We start from the raw sequence: 20,132 nt of genomic DNA on the forward strand, positions 1-20,132 counted from the left end.
GACCATAACAACCCTGGCAATTTTCACCCCATCTCCAACCTTCCAATCCTGGAATGGTCAGTATCTCTACAGTTGAAACAACATCTCCAATCTAACCAGCTTTATGAGACTTTTCAGTCTGGAATTCGCCCCAACCATAGTACAGAAACAGCCCTCATAAAAGTACCAAATGACCTTCTGCTTACCACAGACTCTGGTTCCCTCTCTCGTAGCTCCGCAAACCTGGGCCTGGGTTATTCTCCCCAGATCAGCACTGTTTATATGTGCTCCTGTCTCTTTAAAGACACACACACACACACACACACACACACACACACACAGAGAGAGACACGCCCCCTTGGTGACATAGAGAGGAGAAAACGAAAGTAGATTTACCCTCCATCATTTTACACATACACAGAGAGAGAAAGAGAGAGAAAATATTGTCTTCTTTATTTTCTGTCAAGGACCAGGAGTAATTTTAATACACACACTCACACACACACAGAGGGACATTAAACCTGTGAGATTTACAGTGAGTCTAAATCAATGAAGTCTAGAAACATTCGGGCTGTTTCGGGCCGATTATACCATGCCGAGCCCGAGTCTCATCGGCTTCCGTTTGAATCTAGTACGATCAAAACAGTGGCAGATGCTGGTCTTTCAAGGAGGGGAAGCTCAATTTCGGCCTACATCATAAAATGTGTCGGTTTATTTATACGTAAATTGTACCCTCCGTTCCTTTTCAAGAAAATGATCTGTGACCCTGTCGTACCAACAAGGCGTCTTTTCCAGGGACTTGACTAGTGTCCTCTCAATGGCCAGCAGAGCTAGGCTTAAACGGCCTTGGCCCATGTGAAGTGTGCCTGCCTATGAGTGCTTTATGAGTGCTATGAGGGGCTCAGCAGCACCCGCTGGACAGACACTGAGATAGAAGTCAGAAAGTGTGATAGAAGTCAGTCTCCAAACACAAGCAGCTACAAAAAACCCACCAGAAACAGAAGCTCAATTTGTTGCTAGTCAAATGTTGCTGAAAATGTGATGCTGCCACGGATCTTTACACCAAAGTATCGCTGATTCGCTCATTTCGCTGTCAATCAAAAAGGGATTCAGCCTCAGACAGATCATCCAATCATCATGCAGAAGCTGAGCATCCGGGCCAGCCGAGGCCAGCCCACTGCCCCATAGACCCCCAGAGACGCTGAGCGTCCGATGGGTGGTACAAAGCCCAGCATTTATCCAATGACTCGTCTCGTTTCGCTGCAATTCGCTGCTTCGCTATTGAACTCGTCCACACTGTTTAAATCACTGTGAAGTGCGGGAATGACTGAGAGGAAAGCCGCGTCTTTACCAGTGATAAGAAGCTGATTCTGAACAAAAGTTGAGCGCGTTGTAGTGCATATTTATTCAATGACATGTACAAACAACAGTATATATTTGATCACTTATTTTTTGACATGTTAGGGGAAGCTGAGCTTCCCTTGCAGTCTTAGAGCAATCGCCTCTGGGTCAAAATACTCAGCTCATATCTTAACCATAACGTATTAGTGTGTTTTCCACATGGACACGGTTCGGGTTTCTCAGTTCTGTCACAGGACCGCTCTGTAGGAGGGGTTTAAATCACATTATAATTTATCCTCATTATAATGAAGAAGAGTCGACTCCCAAAGAATCAATAAAAACCAAACGATAAAGTGACAGAATGATAACTGACCCATTATTAAACTGCTGCTGCTCGTCTGTTTGTTCTGAACCATTTAAGGTGGAGCGTAGTCTCAGGTGTGTGCTGTTCTACTGATCTCTACAGAGTCACCGGCGTGTGGACGGTGGAGCAGAGAGAGTGGACAGTGTAACTGTAGAACTACAGAGTGTCCAGCATGTGGATGGTGGAGCTGAGAGAGTGGACAGTGAGTGGACATGGTGTGTAACTGTAGAACTACAGAGTGACGGGCATGTGGACGGTGGAGCTGAGAGAGAGGACAGTGAGTGAACACGGTGTGTAACTGTAGAACTACAGAGTGACCGGCATGTGGACGGTGGAGCTGAGAGAGAGGACAGTGAGTGAACACGGTGTGTAACTGTAGAACTACAGAGTGACCGGCATGTGGACGGTGGAGCTGAGAGAGTGGACAGTGAGTGGACAGTGTAACTGTAGAACTACAGAGTGACGGGCATGGGGACGGTGGAGCTGAGAGAGAGGACAGTGAGTGGACATGGTGTGTAACTGTAGAACTACAGAGTGACCGGCATGTGGACGGTGGAGCTGAGAGAGTGGACAGTGAGTGGACAGTGTAACTGTAGAACTACAGAGTGACGGGCATGGGGATGGTGGGGCTGAGAGAGAGGACAGTGAGTGGACACGGTGTGTAACTGTAGAACTACAGAGTGACCGGCGTGTGGACAGTGGAGCTGAGAGAGAGGACAGTGAATGAACACAGTGTGTAACTGTAGAACTACAGAGTGACGGGCATGTGGATGGTGGAGCTGAGAGAGTGGACAGTGAGTGGACACGGTGTGTAACTGTAACTATACACTAACACACACACACTCTACACTAACACACACTATATACACGAACACATATACACTATGCACACAATGTACAACAACACACACAATACACAGACGCACTATACACTAACACACACATACAGACACACACACACTGAGAAACTGAGATACCTGACCCCTCCCCCCCACCACCACCACCTCGCTATGAGAGAAAGGGAGTGTATCTGGACTGGGAGTATGGCACTTTGTCCTTTTACACCATCTCACCTCACACACACACACTCACACACTTACACACACTCACCTCCAAATTCACTGAGCCCCTCTACGCTGGGATTGAAATGGACCCTTACACCACAGTGCGTCTGTGTGAGACAGAATAGACACACACACACACACACATCCCTCACTCTGTTTAGAAAGTTTAAATAAACTCACACACACACACACACACACCCTCAGCATTAGGATTAATACTGATCTGGGTGTATGTGTGTGTGTGAGAGAGACTGAGTGAGTGAGTGATATGGACACAATGGACTGAATTCTGGATGGACTTCGTTGTTTGTTTGTTTGTGTGTACTGTGTTCTAAACAGTGTATGTGTGTGACACACACCATTTATTATGAAATATTTCCCTCTGAAATATGGAGGTCCTGCAGCTCCTTGTCCACATCTGCCTCCACAGTGAAGTACCAGGTGGGACAGGGACCTGACGGAGTTAAATGTCTTAAAATGACCTAATTATTAAATATGGAATTACACAAATTATAAGAATAATGCTGTTTAAAGTAAAATACTATAGTTAATAATGATGGAAGTGTGAAGCTGGTTCTCTCTGAGACAGTGGGTCTGTGTGCTCTGTGAGGCCTGAGAAAGTTTATCAGTGACACTGAAGAAGCCCACTGTAGTAAACATTACACACACTTTTTATGTGAACAAAGGCTCTTACAAAACCTGAGTCTTATTATCAATCAGCTGTGGATCCAAAGGCAGGAGCCTGAGACAGTGATGGTTTTAAACTTTTATTATCAGTCTGCTTTATTAGCACACGGGGAAACTGTGAGAAAGGACCAGCTCAAGGTCTGAGACCTGAAGCCTGAGATTGTCATTTGGTAAAAGTTGGTTAGAAAATAACGAAAACATTGTTAATGATATAATAAATAATGACTATTCAGCAACCTAAAACACATGTCGTTTGGAATTAATAATGAAGAGGTGTGATGTATTTGGGAGGACAGGGAGAAGCCAGGTGTTAGTCAAGAGACTGTCAAAGACTGTGGAAAACAGAAACATAATGAATGGGAAGAAAAAGGAGGATGGGAAAGAGAAAAATGGCCTCGAGTCTACATATGAAACTTTTCTAAAAAGCACACAAACGATCTTTTGAACCTAACAGTGTCCAGTAAAACATGTCTGAAGAGTTAACCGGAAGCAGAAGTCTGTAGAGCCATGCTCTACAGTATCAGCTGCCAGAGACACCGAAAATGCATGAGCAATCTCCACCATCCTACATCTCCACCTCACCCTCACCCACCCTGAATCTTCCAGCAACAATGGAGAAGCTGGTATCTGTTGGGACTTTCCCTGTCAGCTAGTCTTTAGGTACAGAGAAAAATCAGCCCAGCTTCACCTCCACTACCATCTACTGCTCCAAGGACTCAGCAACCCTCCTCCTCCCCACTACACTCATAGATCAAGGAGTTAGTTAAAGTGGCCTCAATGAAGCTCAGCCAGATGGATGATCTGTTAAACAAAACTTCCCTACAGCCTACAACACCTCAAAAAAAAAATGCAAGCTCCAAAACCATCAGATAGGCAACTTCGCTCCCTACCTCATCGTCAACAGAACCTACTTCTCTGAGATCATTAGTAAAACCTCTAACTCATTATTCACAATATTTGATCGGCTGAGAAACCCACCACCACAGGTTTAACCCAGAACTACTCTCTGTTCAAAAATGTAATGAATTTGCAGCTTTCTTTAGCAATAAAATTCTAAACATCCGGAAAGTGATCTTCAATACGTCTCTTGACAGCAGAGCTGTTCAGATACAGCCTCAAAATCTGAAATGTACCCTGTCTGAATTCACTGCTATTGATCTGAAGACTCTAGAGAAAACTGTCCAGCGTCTAAAACCATCCACATGCATTAGACGTGCTGCCTGCGCACTTTATGAAGGAAGTCTTCTGTTGTCTATCTGAGGACATACTCATTATCATCATCATCATCATCATCATTTTCTTTTCCGCTTCTCCATTTCAGGGTGTGAGGACATACTGCAAATAGTAAATAGTAAATGGGTCTCCACTTTCAGGAATCTTCCCTCAATCATTAAAAACTGCAGTAAACAAACCTCTCTTAAAAAAGAGCAGTTTAGACAGCACTCTCCTGAACAACTACAGACCAATCTCTAATCTTCCTTTCATGGGCAAAATTACTGAGAAAGTTGTTTTTATTCAGCTCAGCAAATTTTTACATGAACACGGTTATTCCAGTCAGGCTTCCATCCACATCATAGCACAGAAGCTGCCCTCATAAAGATCCTAAATGACATCCGTCTGAACACAGACAGCGGTAAAATATCTGTACTAGTGCTTCTCGAACTTAGGGCTTGCTGCATTTGATACTGTCGATCACAGCATCCTTTTAGATAGACTAGAGAACTGGGCGGGGCTTTCAGGAACAGTTCTTAGCTAGTTAAGATCGTATCTAGCGGAGAGAGACTACCTTATTGCTATTGGTAATTATAAATCTAAACGAACATCGTTGACCTGCGGTGTTCCACAAGGATCAATTCTTGGGCCTCTACTGTTGAACCTTTACATGTTACCACTTGGACAAATCCTTAAATATAATAAAATCGTCTATCATAGTTATGCAGATGACACTCAGATCTATTTAGCTCTGTCACCAGGTGACTATAGTCCCATTGACACTCTCTGCAACTGCCTGGAATCAGTAAATAACTGGATGAGGGACTGTTTCCTTCAACTAAACAAAGATAATACAGAGGTGATTGTGTTTGGCAGCAAGGAGCAAAGACTTGAGGTCACTGCTCAGCTCAGAGATCTAAAAACTAAAGGCCAGGTCAGAAATCTGGACCTAATCCTGGACTTAGATCTCAACTCTAACAGCCAAATACAGGCAACAAAAAAAATCTGCATTTTATCACCTTAAGAACATATTAAAATTCAAAGGGTATGTGTCACAACCAGACTCAGAAAAACTCATTCACTCATTCATCTCCAGCAGCTGGACTACTGCAGTGTTCTCTTTACTGGACTTCCCAGGTCCACAGTAGGACAGCTGCAGCTTATTCAAAATGCAGCCGCTAGAACTCTTACCAGAACCAAGAGAACCAAGCACATCACTTCTGTCCTCAGGTCACTGCACTGGCTCCCGATTAAACACAGAATTGATTTTAAAGTGTTATAAATTGTTTATAAATCAATAAACTGCCTTGGACCAAAATATATTTCAGATCTGCTAGAAGTGTATGAACCCAGTGGCCCCTCAGATCACTCTGGACTGGTCAGCTATTTGTGCCCTGGGTCAGAACCACACAGGGGGAAGCAGCTTTCAGTCACTATGCTTACTGCACCTCGAACAGACTCCTGGAAGACATCAGATTTGCCCCAAATATGACTATCTTCAAATCTAGACTAAAGACCGTTCTGTTCTCCTGTGCCTTTGAGTAGCGCTGCACTCAGATTGAATTAATAATGTAGATTTACTTATTTTATTTCTAGTACCATTTTAATAGCTGTCCTTTTTTATTATTCTTTTTTTATTGTTTTAAATTATACTGAATAGCCATGGTGTATTCCCGCCTTGCGCCCAATGATTCCTGGTAGGCTCTGGACCCACAGTGACCCTGAACTGGATAAGCGTTTACAGATTATGAATGAATGAATGAATGAATAGCTCTTAATATTTTTTTATATTCTGTTTTAATTCTATTCTATACTTTCTAATTGTTTTTCTTTCTTTTTCTTTTTAAATTCTACTGTAATCTTTCTGTATCATGTTGTAAAGCACTTTGAATTGCCATTGTGTACGAAAGGTGCTCTATAAATAAACTTGCCTTGCCTTTTGCTATATAATATTGTCCTATCATAGGAATGTGCTTTGAAAAAGTCGTTCTATTTTTTTATGCAATATTATGATGCACAAAAGGAAGGGGAGGGGGAAGATAGACTCCTTTTTCAAACAAACCCAAGTAAGTGGAGTTGACAATTTGCTGCAGGCCTGCAATGTGTAACCCCTCGTGTGTGTTTGCTTTGTGGTTTTCACTCAAAGATCGAGGAGATGTGGGACCATGCAACGGTTTTATTCACCTGGCACAAACCATAAAAAAATTGGGACTCCAAGCAAGGCAGCATAGATTCAAATGGAGGGGTAACGCTAGTATGGGGAGAGAAGGAATATTAGCTATCCTCACCTGATTTCAAAACACTGACAAAAAGAATTTACTCAAATCTACATAAACAACAACACAAAGTACACTGATAATATGTACAAGCAGGCAGCTATAATCTTTCTCAGTCAGTGCTAATTTAGAATGTTCACCGAGGTATGTATACTTAATTAGGTCAGAGCTGTTTATACAGAACTTGCGTTGGCTTAATCTCCAAAACTGTTCTACCTGTGGGACACCATTTGAGGTCTTCTTGAATGAAAAAGGAAAAGATTGGTTGTTTCAAGTAAATATGGCAGGGTAAAGTGCACTGACCCCTACTGTTTACGTGTGCTGCACCTTGCATATGTGAGGCATGATGTATTTAACAGCTATATCTCTATTCTTAAATTTGTGCTGTAGAAAAAGCAGTTATAATTATTTGTTTATTTTAATATTAAAAAACTTTGCAAAGGGCTCTTGGTCCTGAAATTGTATGACTCAAAAGTCAGACTTCTGCACAAAAACAGCACACAAACAAATAAACAAGGACTGATTTAGCCAACACAGCTGGTTTATTAATTGTAATATCCAATAATGAATATTGATTATATAGTCATATAAAAACATGGACTACAGTGATACATGAGCGGGAGGAGGGCAGATTAATACATGGGTGAATAACATGAGGGAACTACCCTAATTTCTAAAGGGGAGCTATATTTTAATACACTCAAAACCAAACTCGGCCATGAAATGAACCAAGTGTCCTTACTATCTCCCCGGAGCAGAGGACTTTCCAGATGCGTAAATTGTAGAGATTTCTGAAGCCATCGGTCTGGTCTTGTTGCACCAGGAGCAACATCCCCCCCGCCCAACCACTCTGAAGCAGCCTGTGACATTCTATTGCTGGATCTGCGTCCTTGGGTGAACTGCAGGCGTGTCTGTCCTGGGCTGCAGGCTGGGTTCAGAGGTCTGAGGATTCTTTCATGCGAAGGCCATGACATCGAGGGTTGGTTCATTGTTAAAATGTCATTTTAAATATATAACTACAGTTCTTGAATTGTGTGTCCAATTTGAATTATTTTTGTACAATCATATATAATCTCAAAGAGCTGTAGAGATTGGATTAATTTATAAACTGATGAGGATTAAGGAAAGTTTTATTCTGTATTCTGTAATATTAAATTATACTCTCCCATCGCTACAACAGTGATCTCCAAATTGGGGCAAAATACTGTGAAATCACGGTTAGCCTGAACTTGCAGGTTTTCACAAATGTCTATTCTCTCCCTTTTCATGAAGTGTTACCTGTGAAAAATACTATATTAAGAAAGCATTAGATTGTCTTATGAGACAAAAATACTGCATTATGTCACAATTAGGTTTTACACTTTATAAAAGTTGTACACTGTTCAGAAAGTTAAGCAAAGTCATCTCTCTAATCTGTGCCCAATATAGAAAGGAAATAGTCAAATCTATTACAGATTATGTGGTCGTAGCTAAAGTAAAAACTTGATGGTTCTGTCCAAGGAAATAAATCGGTTCATCATAAATCCATATTTTTAACTCTCTCTACGATGATGCAGCAACTCACCTGTAGGAGAATTAAAATTATATAAAGTTCGCTTTGACCTCTGCTAAAGATTGTATATTATTCAAATGCAGAAGTCTGACATTCCAGGTCTGAACTCACTCAGGAGATGAATTCATATTTTTATTTGGGGAAAATGTCAACTTTTGATTATTTGTTTATAATGTCTGTACTGAAGCTCTAAATCTGAAACAAGAAGATTTTGAATATACAAGTAGATTGAGAATATACAAAATGAACATTATACAGATGAAGATATGATGAATATATTAGATAATTTATGATTCTTAAGATAAAGATATGTCATTCAAGCTTTGTCTGAATTCAGTTTAGAAAAGACTTAAATGCTTGCAATTATCTGATTAATTTAGAGACATAAGATTCATTCTCAATCAATGATTTAATTCACTCAGGAAAGGATTGGAAATGCTAATCATGCTACAAAATGTTCTTGAGCACATTGAGTTCAGTAACACATTTACATCACAAGAATGTCCAATATTACATAATGAAGATAGATGGAAAATTCAGACTTTGAATGACGTGTAGCATGTAAGTAATTATCAGAAATTATTGTACTGATACTGATGGTTAATAATAACTGAGAACACTGCTTCTTTGTTAAAAAAAATCCCAGCTAACTGCACACCATCAGAATATCTTATCAGAATCTCCTTTTAAATGCATTCATATATTTTGTAACACAAAAGTCTGAAGATAATTCCACACTGTGCAGAGATGTATCTGTTATGGATGAATGCACCAATGTTTCTGGAGACTAGTACGAGCCTACTAAAACTGTTTTCACATTCTGAGCTTTGATAAAGTTTCCAATGTGAAAACCCTGATGTTATTAGAGTGAACTTGGTCTTGTAAGATTCACCCCATCGTCTGAACATGTTTTTTTTTAATCTGGTGTGAACATGCTGTGGTCCTTGGAGATTGGCATTAGGGTACAACTCTGCCCACACTCTGAACAGGACTATGGTCTCTCTTCTGTGTGAACGCACTGTTGTCTTTGGGCAGAACTTTGCTTTGTGGGTAAAACTTTTCCCACACTGTGAACAGAAATAGTTTCTCTTCAGTGTGAATGCACTTGGGTTTCTTGAGGCAAATCTGAAGAGTAAATTAATACCCAAAATCTGAACAGGAAATTGATGCCTCTCATGTGTGAATGCGCTGGTGTTTCTGGAGATTACCCTGTTGAGTAAAACGTTTCCCACACTGGGAACAGTAATATGGTTTCTCTCCTGTGTGAATGCGCTGGTGAGTATGGAGATTACATTGTTGAGTAAAACTTTTCCCACACTGTAAACAGGAATACGGTTTCTCTCCTGTGTGTATAAGCTGGTGTGTCTTGAGACTACTTCGATGACTGAATGTCTTCCCACACTCTGAACACTGATATGGTTTTTCTCTTGTGTGAGTGCGCTGGTGTTCTTTGAGATGGCTCAGTGTTGTAAAATTCATCCCACACTCTGAACATGAATAAGGTTTCTCTCCTGTGTGAATGCGCTGGTGTATTTTGAGAGACCTAAGCTCAGTAAAACCCTTTCCACACTCTGAACATAAATATGGTTTCCCTTCAATATGAATGTGCTGATGAATTTTGAGATTAATCTGATGAGAAAAACTCTTCCCACACTCTGAACACTGATAGGTTTTCTCTCCTGTGTGAATGCGCTGGTGAATCCTGAAAGCACCCTGTTGACTAAAACTCTTGCCACAATCTGAACAGGAATACAGTCTCCCTCTTGTGTGAACGCGCTGGTGTCTGTTCAGATAATCCTTTTGAGTAAAACACTTCCCACACTCCGAACAAGAGTACGGTTTCTTTCCTGTGTGAATGCGCTGATGAATATGGAGACTACCTTGCTGAGTAAAACTTTTCCCACACTGTAAACAAGAATATGGTTTCTCTCCAGTGTGAATGCGCTGGTGTTTCTGGAGATAACTCAGTGCCGTAAAATTCATTCCACACTGTGAACAGTAATATGGTCTCTCCCCTGTGTGACTGCGCTGGTGAATATGGAGAGTGCCCTTTTGAGTAAAACGTTTCCCGCACTGTAAACAGGAATACGGTTTCTCTCCTGTGTGACTGCGATGGTGTTTCTTGAGACTAAGCCGATGACTAAATGTCTTCCCACACTCTGCGCACTGAAATGGTTTCTCTTTTGTGTGAACGCGCTCGTGTTCTTTAAGACTGCTCAGCCTTGTAAAACTCTTCCCACACTCTGAACAGGAAAATGGTTTCTCTCCCGTGTGAATCTGCTGGTGAATTTGGAGAGAGCTCAGCTGAATAAAACTCTTCCCACACTCTGAACATGAATACGGTTTCTCTCCGGTGTGAATGCGCTGGTGAATTATGAGAGAACTCTCTTGAGTAAAACTCTTCCCACACTGTGAACAGGAATATGGTCTCTCTCCTGTGTGAACGTGCTGGTGTCTTTTGAGATGATCCTTTTTTGTAAAACTCTTTCCACACTGTGAACAAGAAAACGGTCTCTCTCCAGTTTGAATGCGCTGGTGCCTTGCAGATGAGGATGTTCCCAGAGAACTGGAGATTCCATACTCTGTGTCTTCACATTTAATCTCTACTATTTTCAACATTGTGATATATTCCTCTTGGTGATGCATCTTTCTGTTCACACTGGAAGCAGGAGAATACTTGCACAGAGAGGTATTTCTAAGACAATAAAGAAGTAGGTAATTAGTCTGCAGCCCGGTATATATTTAATTTATGTGTTTAAAGTATGTAACAAAAATGTTTATATTCTAAACTCTGTCTAATGCACCCATAAAGGCTCATATATAAACTCTTAATTTGTAATTGAATATGTTGGTTTGAACGTTTGCAGCCATGGAATCCAGTAGAGGGCAGTTCAGAGTTAAAGGCTTCCGATGACAGAACAAACATGAGGACTGTGGAAGAAATGAAGACAAAGTATTCTAAGCCATAGACACTCGCCCACAAGTAAACAGAGAGTCTGACCCCATCAGTATGTTAACGTGGTCTCACAGTCAGGATTCTGCCAGTTGCAATCTGATTGGCTCACTGTACATCTGCGTATACACACTTCACTTCATATATCATTTTGTACTGGCTCTGGTCTGATGCCAAAATAGCAGACTTGTGATTGGTCCTTTTGAGTGTCAGTCATATTTCTTTTACGTAGGCGGTTCTTGGCCATGTGAAATGGCGAAAGATACCACTCTCCCTAGGGTCTAACAATGCGAGACTAATGACAATGTAACTTTCAGGTTTAGCTTCTAGATTTTATTGTGAATTACTGTATACACTAAATATTTAATATTCATTACTGCTTGACAAAGTCAAGCTCTTTTTTAGTTATGGGTGAAAAGTTGTCTTTAAAGAATTTGACATCTTTTTAAATTTTTTATTTTGAATGCTGTGCCAAGATTCTGCACACTTGTTTATTAATTTAGTGACAAATAAATAGCAATATTTGTGTTGATTTGTTCTATTTGGTTTTAAAAGTTAGTAATATTACATTAGTCCTGATGCCTCTGCCACATGTTGGGATATGCAGTTTATTAATCCATCAATTATACTGGATTGATATTGGGTATTGGATAAAAAACTATTTTATGTAGCCTATCAGTATCACAATTTAGAAAGTTGTAACTATACTTCTGTTGTAATTATTACTGTACTGAGGGGGTGTGTCCTTCACGTTGGAGTGGACGTTCCACTAGAGGGCAGTTCAAAGTCAAAAGTTTCTGATAAAAACAAATATATATATATAGTTACAGTGGAAGTTAAGATAATGTACCTTTACTCACTACAAAAAGAGAAGAATAATGCAGTGGTGTAAACAGTGGTGGTCTGTGAGGCTGATAAATATTTCGTGACATGTGGACAGGGAATTCTTTTTATTTATTTTACCAGTGGTTGTGTTTCTCTTGAACCATTTCAAGTGGTACAGCTCCGTTCACAAATACTGTGCACAAACACTGACAAAATGAACACAAAGCATGGACAGAAGGCTCTGTACGTATTAGTACTTAACACTGATCATTATTTGTAATTGAGCATAATAATAATAATAATAAGGTATGGTTTGATGTTTTTGCTGCTGGCAAATGACAGGCTCTGTTCTCACTATTACAACTCAGTGAAATATCACAAAGGTTTTGAATCTGTAATTTCAAGATACAAATACTACTTTGTAATCATTTGAGCTAAAAGCATTGGAGTGAGGAGGTGTTTATGGTAAAAGAAATATTAATTTATATCCTTTATACAGTTTTTCAGGTTCACTTACCTGGAATCACAGTGCACAGTGCAGGAACACAAACTGGACAGTCACAGGGCACACACTCACCCAGTCACTCACACACTCAAACCTGTGGACAATTTTACACAGACCATAAACTCACTCTAGAAAACTAGGCAATGTTATCTCCTAGAGTCCGAGCTAAGAGCTAACATGGTCTTCTCCTGAGGTCGGGGTAGGCACAGCTCCAACATTTCCCTCATTCTCCATCTTCCTCTTCAGAGAGAGAACCTGTCTGTCTCTGTTACTGAGTGAGAGGCAGTTACACACAGTGTAAACAGTAAGAAAAAGATCCTTACCTTCTGTAAAAACAGCTCCTGATTTCTCTCCAACACACAGCTCTCCTTCTGCTCCTCCCTCAGACACAGACCCCGCCCACAACATCCGGCCCCACGCGATTGGCTGGATCTTCATTCTAGCTGATCTCTGATTGGCTAGTTACCGTTAAGACACTACAGTAACAGAGTGTTTGACTCCTCGGCAGAGCTACAGAGAGCGGAATGAACAAGGTTGCTATGGGGACCATGTCGCAACGGCATTTTGTCCAATCAGAGCGCACATATTATGAAGTTCCAACCAATCGTATATGAGTGGGCGGGTGTTGGACTGTGTGAGGGTAAGGAGCAGAAGGAGAGCTGTGTTGGAGAGAAATCAGGAACCGTTTACACCAAGGACGGTTTAAACCTATGTAAACACCCTGTACCAAAATTTAAATGAAGATGTTTGGATTTAAATAGATGGCTTTATGTGGAATGAAGAAAAATAGAATGAAATCTCCCCATACTGCCTGACTGAAGTATATCTAATTAACTGAAGAATAGAGAAATATATTTGTTTATCCAGCGTTCAGACTACTGATTTGTACAGAATATGTATTAGAAACACAGTTAAACAATTACTGCAATTGTACAGCTATTAAAATGAACCCATTTTATGTTTTTACCTATCCTTTTTACATGGAGGAGGTTTAATAGGAGAAAAATAACTAGTGTTGCACTGAATTCTGTAACCATGAAGTTTTGTTCACTCATCCACGCTTTTCAAGGGGATGTCTATGATTGTGGGGAAACAACAATTGGTTGTTTACATTCAGGATCTCCACATTTTTTAAGGTGGAACGTTGTGATTGAGAAGACAAATTAATGTTGTTTGTACATGACTGGAACACCTTCCTCCACGGGATGGGCTTGTAACAGCATGAAAAATGTAATGACTGAAAACATATGCATTTTCCCTGTGAGGTGAATGTGGGCTTGAGAAACAAATCAACAAACACAGACCGGATTTACAAATGTTTATTGTGTATCTTTAAAAAGGACAGAAACACTTCAGGAGTGACCTGGTCCAAAACGAACATAAACAGATACAGGAATGGATGAAATCATAGTGAAAACAAGCAGCTCTACAGATCAGGTTTACACACAAGAGCGAGAGAAAGTCTCCTTCTGTTTGGCCAGCAGCAGCAGCACCATTTTAACGGTGGTGAGAAGAGATTATTCCACAGGGAAGAAAGAAGCAGGAATCTGGACCCGAGAGGTGGAAACAACAGGGTGGGATTTTTCCCAAAAGCATCTTAGAACAAATATGACTCCTAAATGATAGAGTGAGCATCACATTGAACACTCTCTCTCTCTGTTAGATATTAACACTAAGATGTTTACAGAGACTTGGCTCAGAATGAAATAAACTGACAGACAACACACACACACACACACACACATGTCAAAGAAAACACTGAAGGACATAACATCATCAGACTCAGAGTCATCTGTGTTTATCAGATTCATCCAATTGGGCAAGTGTCAGAAGAAGCAAGTTCACGTTGAACATAATCACACATTTTCACCACAGAGGTCTCCAAAGCCCCCAGTGGTACCTTTTTTCATTCATTCATTATCTGTAACCGCTTATCCAGTTCAGGGTCACGGTGGGTCCAGAGCCTACCTGGAATCATTGTAGGTGGATTGGCGACTCAAAAGTGTCTGTAGGTGTGAGTGAATGTGTGTGTGTGTGTGTTGCCCTGTGAAAGACTGGCACCCCCTCCAGGGTGTATTCCCTCCTTGCGCCCAGTGGTACCTATTTTACGCAATTCATACACTGAATGAGAAAAGTTGGAAAAAAAGGATTTAAAAATATTAACATGTCGGCTTACTTCAGGTTGAGTCAAGAACAAAGCCAACTGAGTATGATCCCTGAAGCAGGAGACAAACGCTCTCTGATGGCGCAAACGACTAGCTGGGGGTTATTTCTTCTTTGCTTGTGAGACTAGCACAAACGTGTTTTACAGTGCCCTCTGGTGGAGTACAGAGTTTGGATATGGTCTTTATTATTTCCTCTGTTACTTAAAGGTGATGTTCCCAATTTTAACCCAAAATGCTTTTTATGATTTCAAAGAAAATTTCCTCACCATCTGCAGCTCTCTGCTCTGGTAAAATGTATGTGTATGTGGCTCAGTAATAGGAAACAAACTAAATGTCACCATCTAAACTGGCTCACGTCTCTCTCTCTATATATGAGCCAAGGCAGAAAAATGGCAGACTCTGAATGTTGAAAGCATGAAAAGAGATGAGGAAGCTACTCTTTTTCGGCTCCATATGCAAGTAATATGTACGTATTTTTGCTGTTACAGTTACATTACTTAAGGGGGAACTGACTCTAAATTCAGGAGAGCGCTAACTGCATGAAAGTAAACACAGAGCGAAAGTGCTACAAAACTAAACAGCTCGAGTTACACAGGAGTTTCTTACACTTCAGACACGGACAAGTCGCTTCTTACTCACACATACCCCTCCACCGTAAAAAGATACAGTCGCTTCTTACTCACACACACCCCTCCACCTTAAAAGATACAGTCGCTTCTTACTCACACACACCCCTCCACCGTAAAAAGATACAGTCGCTTCTTACTCACACACAGCGCTCCACATTAAAAGATACAGTCGCTTCTTACTCACACACACCCCTCCACCTTAAAAGATACAGTCGCTTCTTACTCACACACACCGCTCCACATTAAAAGATACAGTCACTTCTTACTCACACACACCCCTCCACCTTAAAAGATACAGTAGCTTCTTACTTACACACACCCCTCCACCTTAAAAGATACAGTCGCTTCTTACTCACACACACCCCTCCACATTAAAAGATTCAGTCGCTTCTTACTCACACACACCCCTCCACATTAAAAGATTCAGTCGCTTCTTACTCACACACACCCCTCCACCTTAAAAGATTCAGTCGCTTCTTACTCACACACACCTCTCCACCTTAAAAGATACAGTCGCTTCTTACTCACACACTCCGCTCCACCTTAAAAGATACAGTCGCTTCTTACTCACACCCCTCCACCTCCACATGAGGAACTTCTGAATGAACACTAACACAAGGGGTCTGTTTTGCTCTGAAGACAGAAGTTCTCCAGAATCTTGTACGCTGATGAGGACAAGTAACACCACAAAACCTAATTTGCACTGTCCTTATTTACTATTATGTTCTTTCATTCTAGAATACAGGTGTTTATCTATAGTTATTTATAAGGTTTATTGGTACCACTTTAGAATAAGACTACACTTATAAAGGTTTATAAATCATATATACATTTATTTAATTTATATATCTATTTATTAATGTTATTAAATATACTGTTAGACAGAAATTGCAACAGTGACCTGTTGTTTGCCAAATAGTGAACCCAAATCCATCTACAGTTAAACCTCAGATTTTGTTAAATACTGACTTTATGTTGTCCTCTCCATCAGTCAACATTAACCCTGTCAACTCCAGCACATATTTATTAATATGTTCTATCTTTATACCACCAATATCTTTGAATCACCAGGTTTAATACATTAACCAACAGAGTGTCTTTTATACACATTAATTTTAATGGGGTCTTTATCTAAACACGTAAAAAGACTAAATCCACATTCTCAGGTCTGAGCTCATTCTTTACCTCAGCATTTTCAGAAGCTTCTCTGACACTTTCCATTTCAGACAAACACCAGGTCACTGTGGCCCTTTCTCTCTTTATCAGTCCAGTAATTATCTTCCCTCACTCTGAGAACTGATGTGGATTCTCTCCAGTGTGAATCCGTTGGTGATGTTTGAGAGTACTAATCCAAACATAACTCTTCCCACACTCTGAGCACTGATACGGTTTCTCCCCAGTGTGAATGCGCTGGTGATTTTTGAGAGCACTAATCCAAATATAACTCTTCCCACACTCTGAGCACTGATACGGTTTCTTTCCCGTGTGAATGTACCGGTGTGTTTGGAGATTTCTGAGTCTAGTAAAACTCTGCCCACACTCTGAACAGGAATACGGCTTCTGTCCTGTGTGAATGTGCTGGTGTTCTTGAAGGTACTTCAGTCTGGTAAAATTCATGCCACACTCTGAGCAGTAATACGGTTTCTCTCCTGTGTGAATGTATTGATGTCTTTGGAGATTCTTCCGTCTGGAAAAGCTTTTCCCACACTCTGAACACTTGTAGGGTCTCTCTCCAGAGTGAATCCGCAGGTGTGTTTGGAGAATACTGAGCTGGTTAAAACTCCTCCCACACTCTGAGCACTGATAGGGTCTCTCTCCTGTGTGAGTGCGCTGGTGTTTTTTGAGGGTGTCACCCTGTCTAAAACTCTTCCCACACTCGGAGCAGGAATACGGTTTCTCTCCTGTGTGAATGCGCTGGTGTTGTTTAAGAGAACTGAGCTGATTAAAACTCGTCCCACACTCTGAGCAGTCATGGGTTTTCACTTTGTCTGAGGTTTTCTGTGTTTTTCTGCCAGGTGTTTCATGGTGTAAAATAGTGAAGGGTGTTTCCTGAGATCTGGAGATGTCGCGGTCCGTATCCTCACATTTAATCTCTCCTGATTTCAGCATTGTGAATTATTCCTCGTGGTGATGTTTCTTGATGTGTTTGTGGAAGGAAAGCGGACCGTGTCGGACATCAGGAGCAGAGGAATATTTCTTTCCAAATCTGGAAAACAAAAGAGGAAAAGCAAAGGAAGGTAATGGTCAGTGTCAAATTCAGTAATAGTTAGAGCGTTATTAGATGAGGTTGTAAATATGAGTTTGACACTAAACTCAGCTCAGTCCAAGCATGGGTTCCTGCAGGGTAAAGTCATGTCAGACATCATTTTATTTTAATTAACTGTAGCCATGTTTACAGCCTAATTATCCATTAATAATCTGACTATTAGCTCAGAACAAAGCAGTGCAACTGATTGAATGAGGTGAGTGATCCTTTAATAATCTGTTAAACCCCATAATAACAGCCTGTATCAGATCACATTCCCCAGCTGAATAGTTTATTATGTATGTTCTGTGGATGAGCTGAGCTTGTACAAGACAACAGCAGCCCTGATTATTACTGGAGTGGGGCTCTAATGATGGGTTCAGCAAGGGCTGAGACATTCTTTCATCAACTCACATTAAATAGAATGACTGCCGACGCATACAGACACCCTACTCCCACTCAGAGTGTGATCTAGATTCAGTCGTTTCAGGACGTGTGTAGTGCACTACAGAGGAAGGATGGAGTGATCTGGGATTAAACCTCTGTTTTTCTCTCAGGCTTCATGGTGTTTTGATGTCTCTCTTTGAGAGTTACTATGGCCCCCTACTGGACTGGCATGATCATATTCATATTTGTCTGGACACGGTTATTTTCAAAAACCAACGGAGGAAATCACGTTTTTAAAAATATCTGGATCCGTGTGGATGAGGCCTGAGAAAAACCATCTGTATCTTTAATTAGGAACAGAACTGGACCTTACTCTATATTAACTGTAGATTTTAAAGTTGTGTTGATGTCATTCGCCCCGTTTCATCTCCAGGACTTTTATTGTGTTCTTTTATTCTCCACAGTTGTATAATGAAAAATTACAGAGATCCCCCTCTCCTTCTGGAGAAGAGAATGTAATGAACCTTTAGGGAACACAACTGGACTCTAACACCACTGCTGTACCTTTAAAGATACACTACACTGTTTGTAGCTTTAGTGACAGTAATGTATCTGTACTGTACACAGACAGTCACCCGGAGGAAACCCACGCAGACACAGGGAGAACACACCACACTTTTCACAGACAGTCACCCGGAGGAAACTCATGCAGACACAGAGAGAACACACCAAACTCCTCACAGACAGTCACCCGGAGGAAACCTACGCAGACACAGAGAGAACACACCACACTCCTCACAGACAGTCACCCGGAGGAAACTCACACAGACACAGAGAGAACACACCACACTCCTCACAGACAGTCACCCGGAGGAAACCCACGCAGACACAGAGAGAACACACCACACTCCTCACAGACAGTCACCCGGAGGAAACCTGGAGCTGTGAAAGAGACACTACCTGCTGCTCCACCGTGCTGCCCTCTCCATATTTTAATCAAACTTTGCACATCGGTTAATGTCTGCTGTCTTTTTATTGTGTTGTAGAAATGAAGCTGACTAATCTGCTGTGATTTGAATACAGTGTAACTACAGCAGAGGGGTCTAATGTAGGTTATATCATACTCTAAACATTCTCTGTACAGATTAGACACTATTCCTAAAGTTTACTCAGTACCTGAGCCTCTACTGACAACAACACACTCTCCTCTCAGCCTTGGATACGAACCAACATTTAAATTAGACCCTGATCAGGAAAACTAATATTCATCTCTGTGAGCTATAAAACTACAAACTGGTTTCAGATCATCTTTTATATCCGTATTTACAGACGTCTGTGGTGGAACATTATCCCTGTACATGAATATAAATCACACCTGACTCCTGAGATATGACGAGCTAAGAGCTAACATGGTCCTCTCCTGAGGTCGGTGTGGACACAGCTCCAACATTTACCCCGTTCTCCATCTTTCACTTCAGAGAGAGAACCTGTCTGTCTCCGTCACTGAGAGAGAGACAGTTACACACAGTGTAAACAGTGAGAAAAATATATTTACCTTCTGTAAACACAGCTCCTGATTTCTCTCCAACACACAGCTCTCCTTCTGCTCCTCCCTCAGACACAGACCCCGCCCACAACATCCGCCCCTTCATAAACCATTGGCTGAAAAATACACCCGCTGCTCGCTCTCTCTCTCTCTCTCTCTCACACACACACACACACACACACATTCTCTCTCTCTCCCACTCCCTCGTTTACTCGCTCCCTCACTCCCAGATCTTTTTCACCACTTTTCATTCTTTCTTCACTGCCTCGCTTCCTTTCCCTCCCTCCTCCACTTGTCCTCTAGCTCCCTGGTTCCCTTCTTCCCTCCTCCACTCACTTACTCCCTCCCTGCTTCATTTCTTCCCTCCTCCACTCACTCCATTCCTACCTGGTTCTCTTTTTA

At 41.2% G+C, this 20,132-nt stretch overlaps 1 protein-coding gene across 1 annotated transcript; it reads right to left on the bottom strand.

The window, feature by feature from the left end:
* Positions 1 to 7,534: 7,534 nt before the first annotated feature.
* Positions 7,535 to 19,961, bottom strand: LOC136701960 (zinc finger protein 850-like). The gene is made up of 3 exons (XM_066676763.1): positions 19,740 to 19,961; positions 16,841 to 17,758; positions 7,535 to 11,170 (listed from the first exon to the last, which is right to left on the bottom strand). Exons 2-3 carry the CDS (start codon positions 17,659 to 17,661, stop codon positions 9,649 to 9,651), a joined length of 2,343 nt encoding a protein of 780 aa, XP_066532860.1. The 5' UTR covers positions 17,662 to 17,758; positions 19,740 to 19,961; the 3' UTR covers positions 7,535 to 9,648.
* Positions 19,962 to 20,132: the final 171 nt, after the last annotated feature.

This window comes from Hoplias malabaricus, chromosome 7, assembly GCF_029633855.1.
Source record: "Hoplias malabaricus isolate fHopMal1 chromosome 7, fHopMal1.hap1, whole genome shotgun sequence".
In the NCBI taxonomy this organism is placed as follows: domain Eukaryota; kingdom Metazoa; phylum Chordata; class Actinopteri; order Characiformes; family Erythrinidae; genus Hoplias; species Hoplias malabaricus.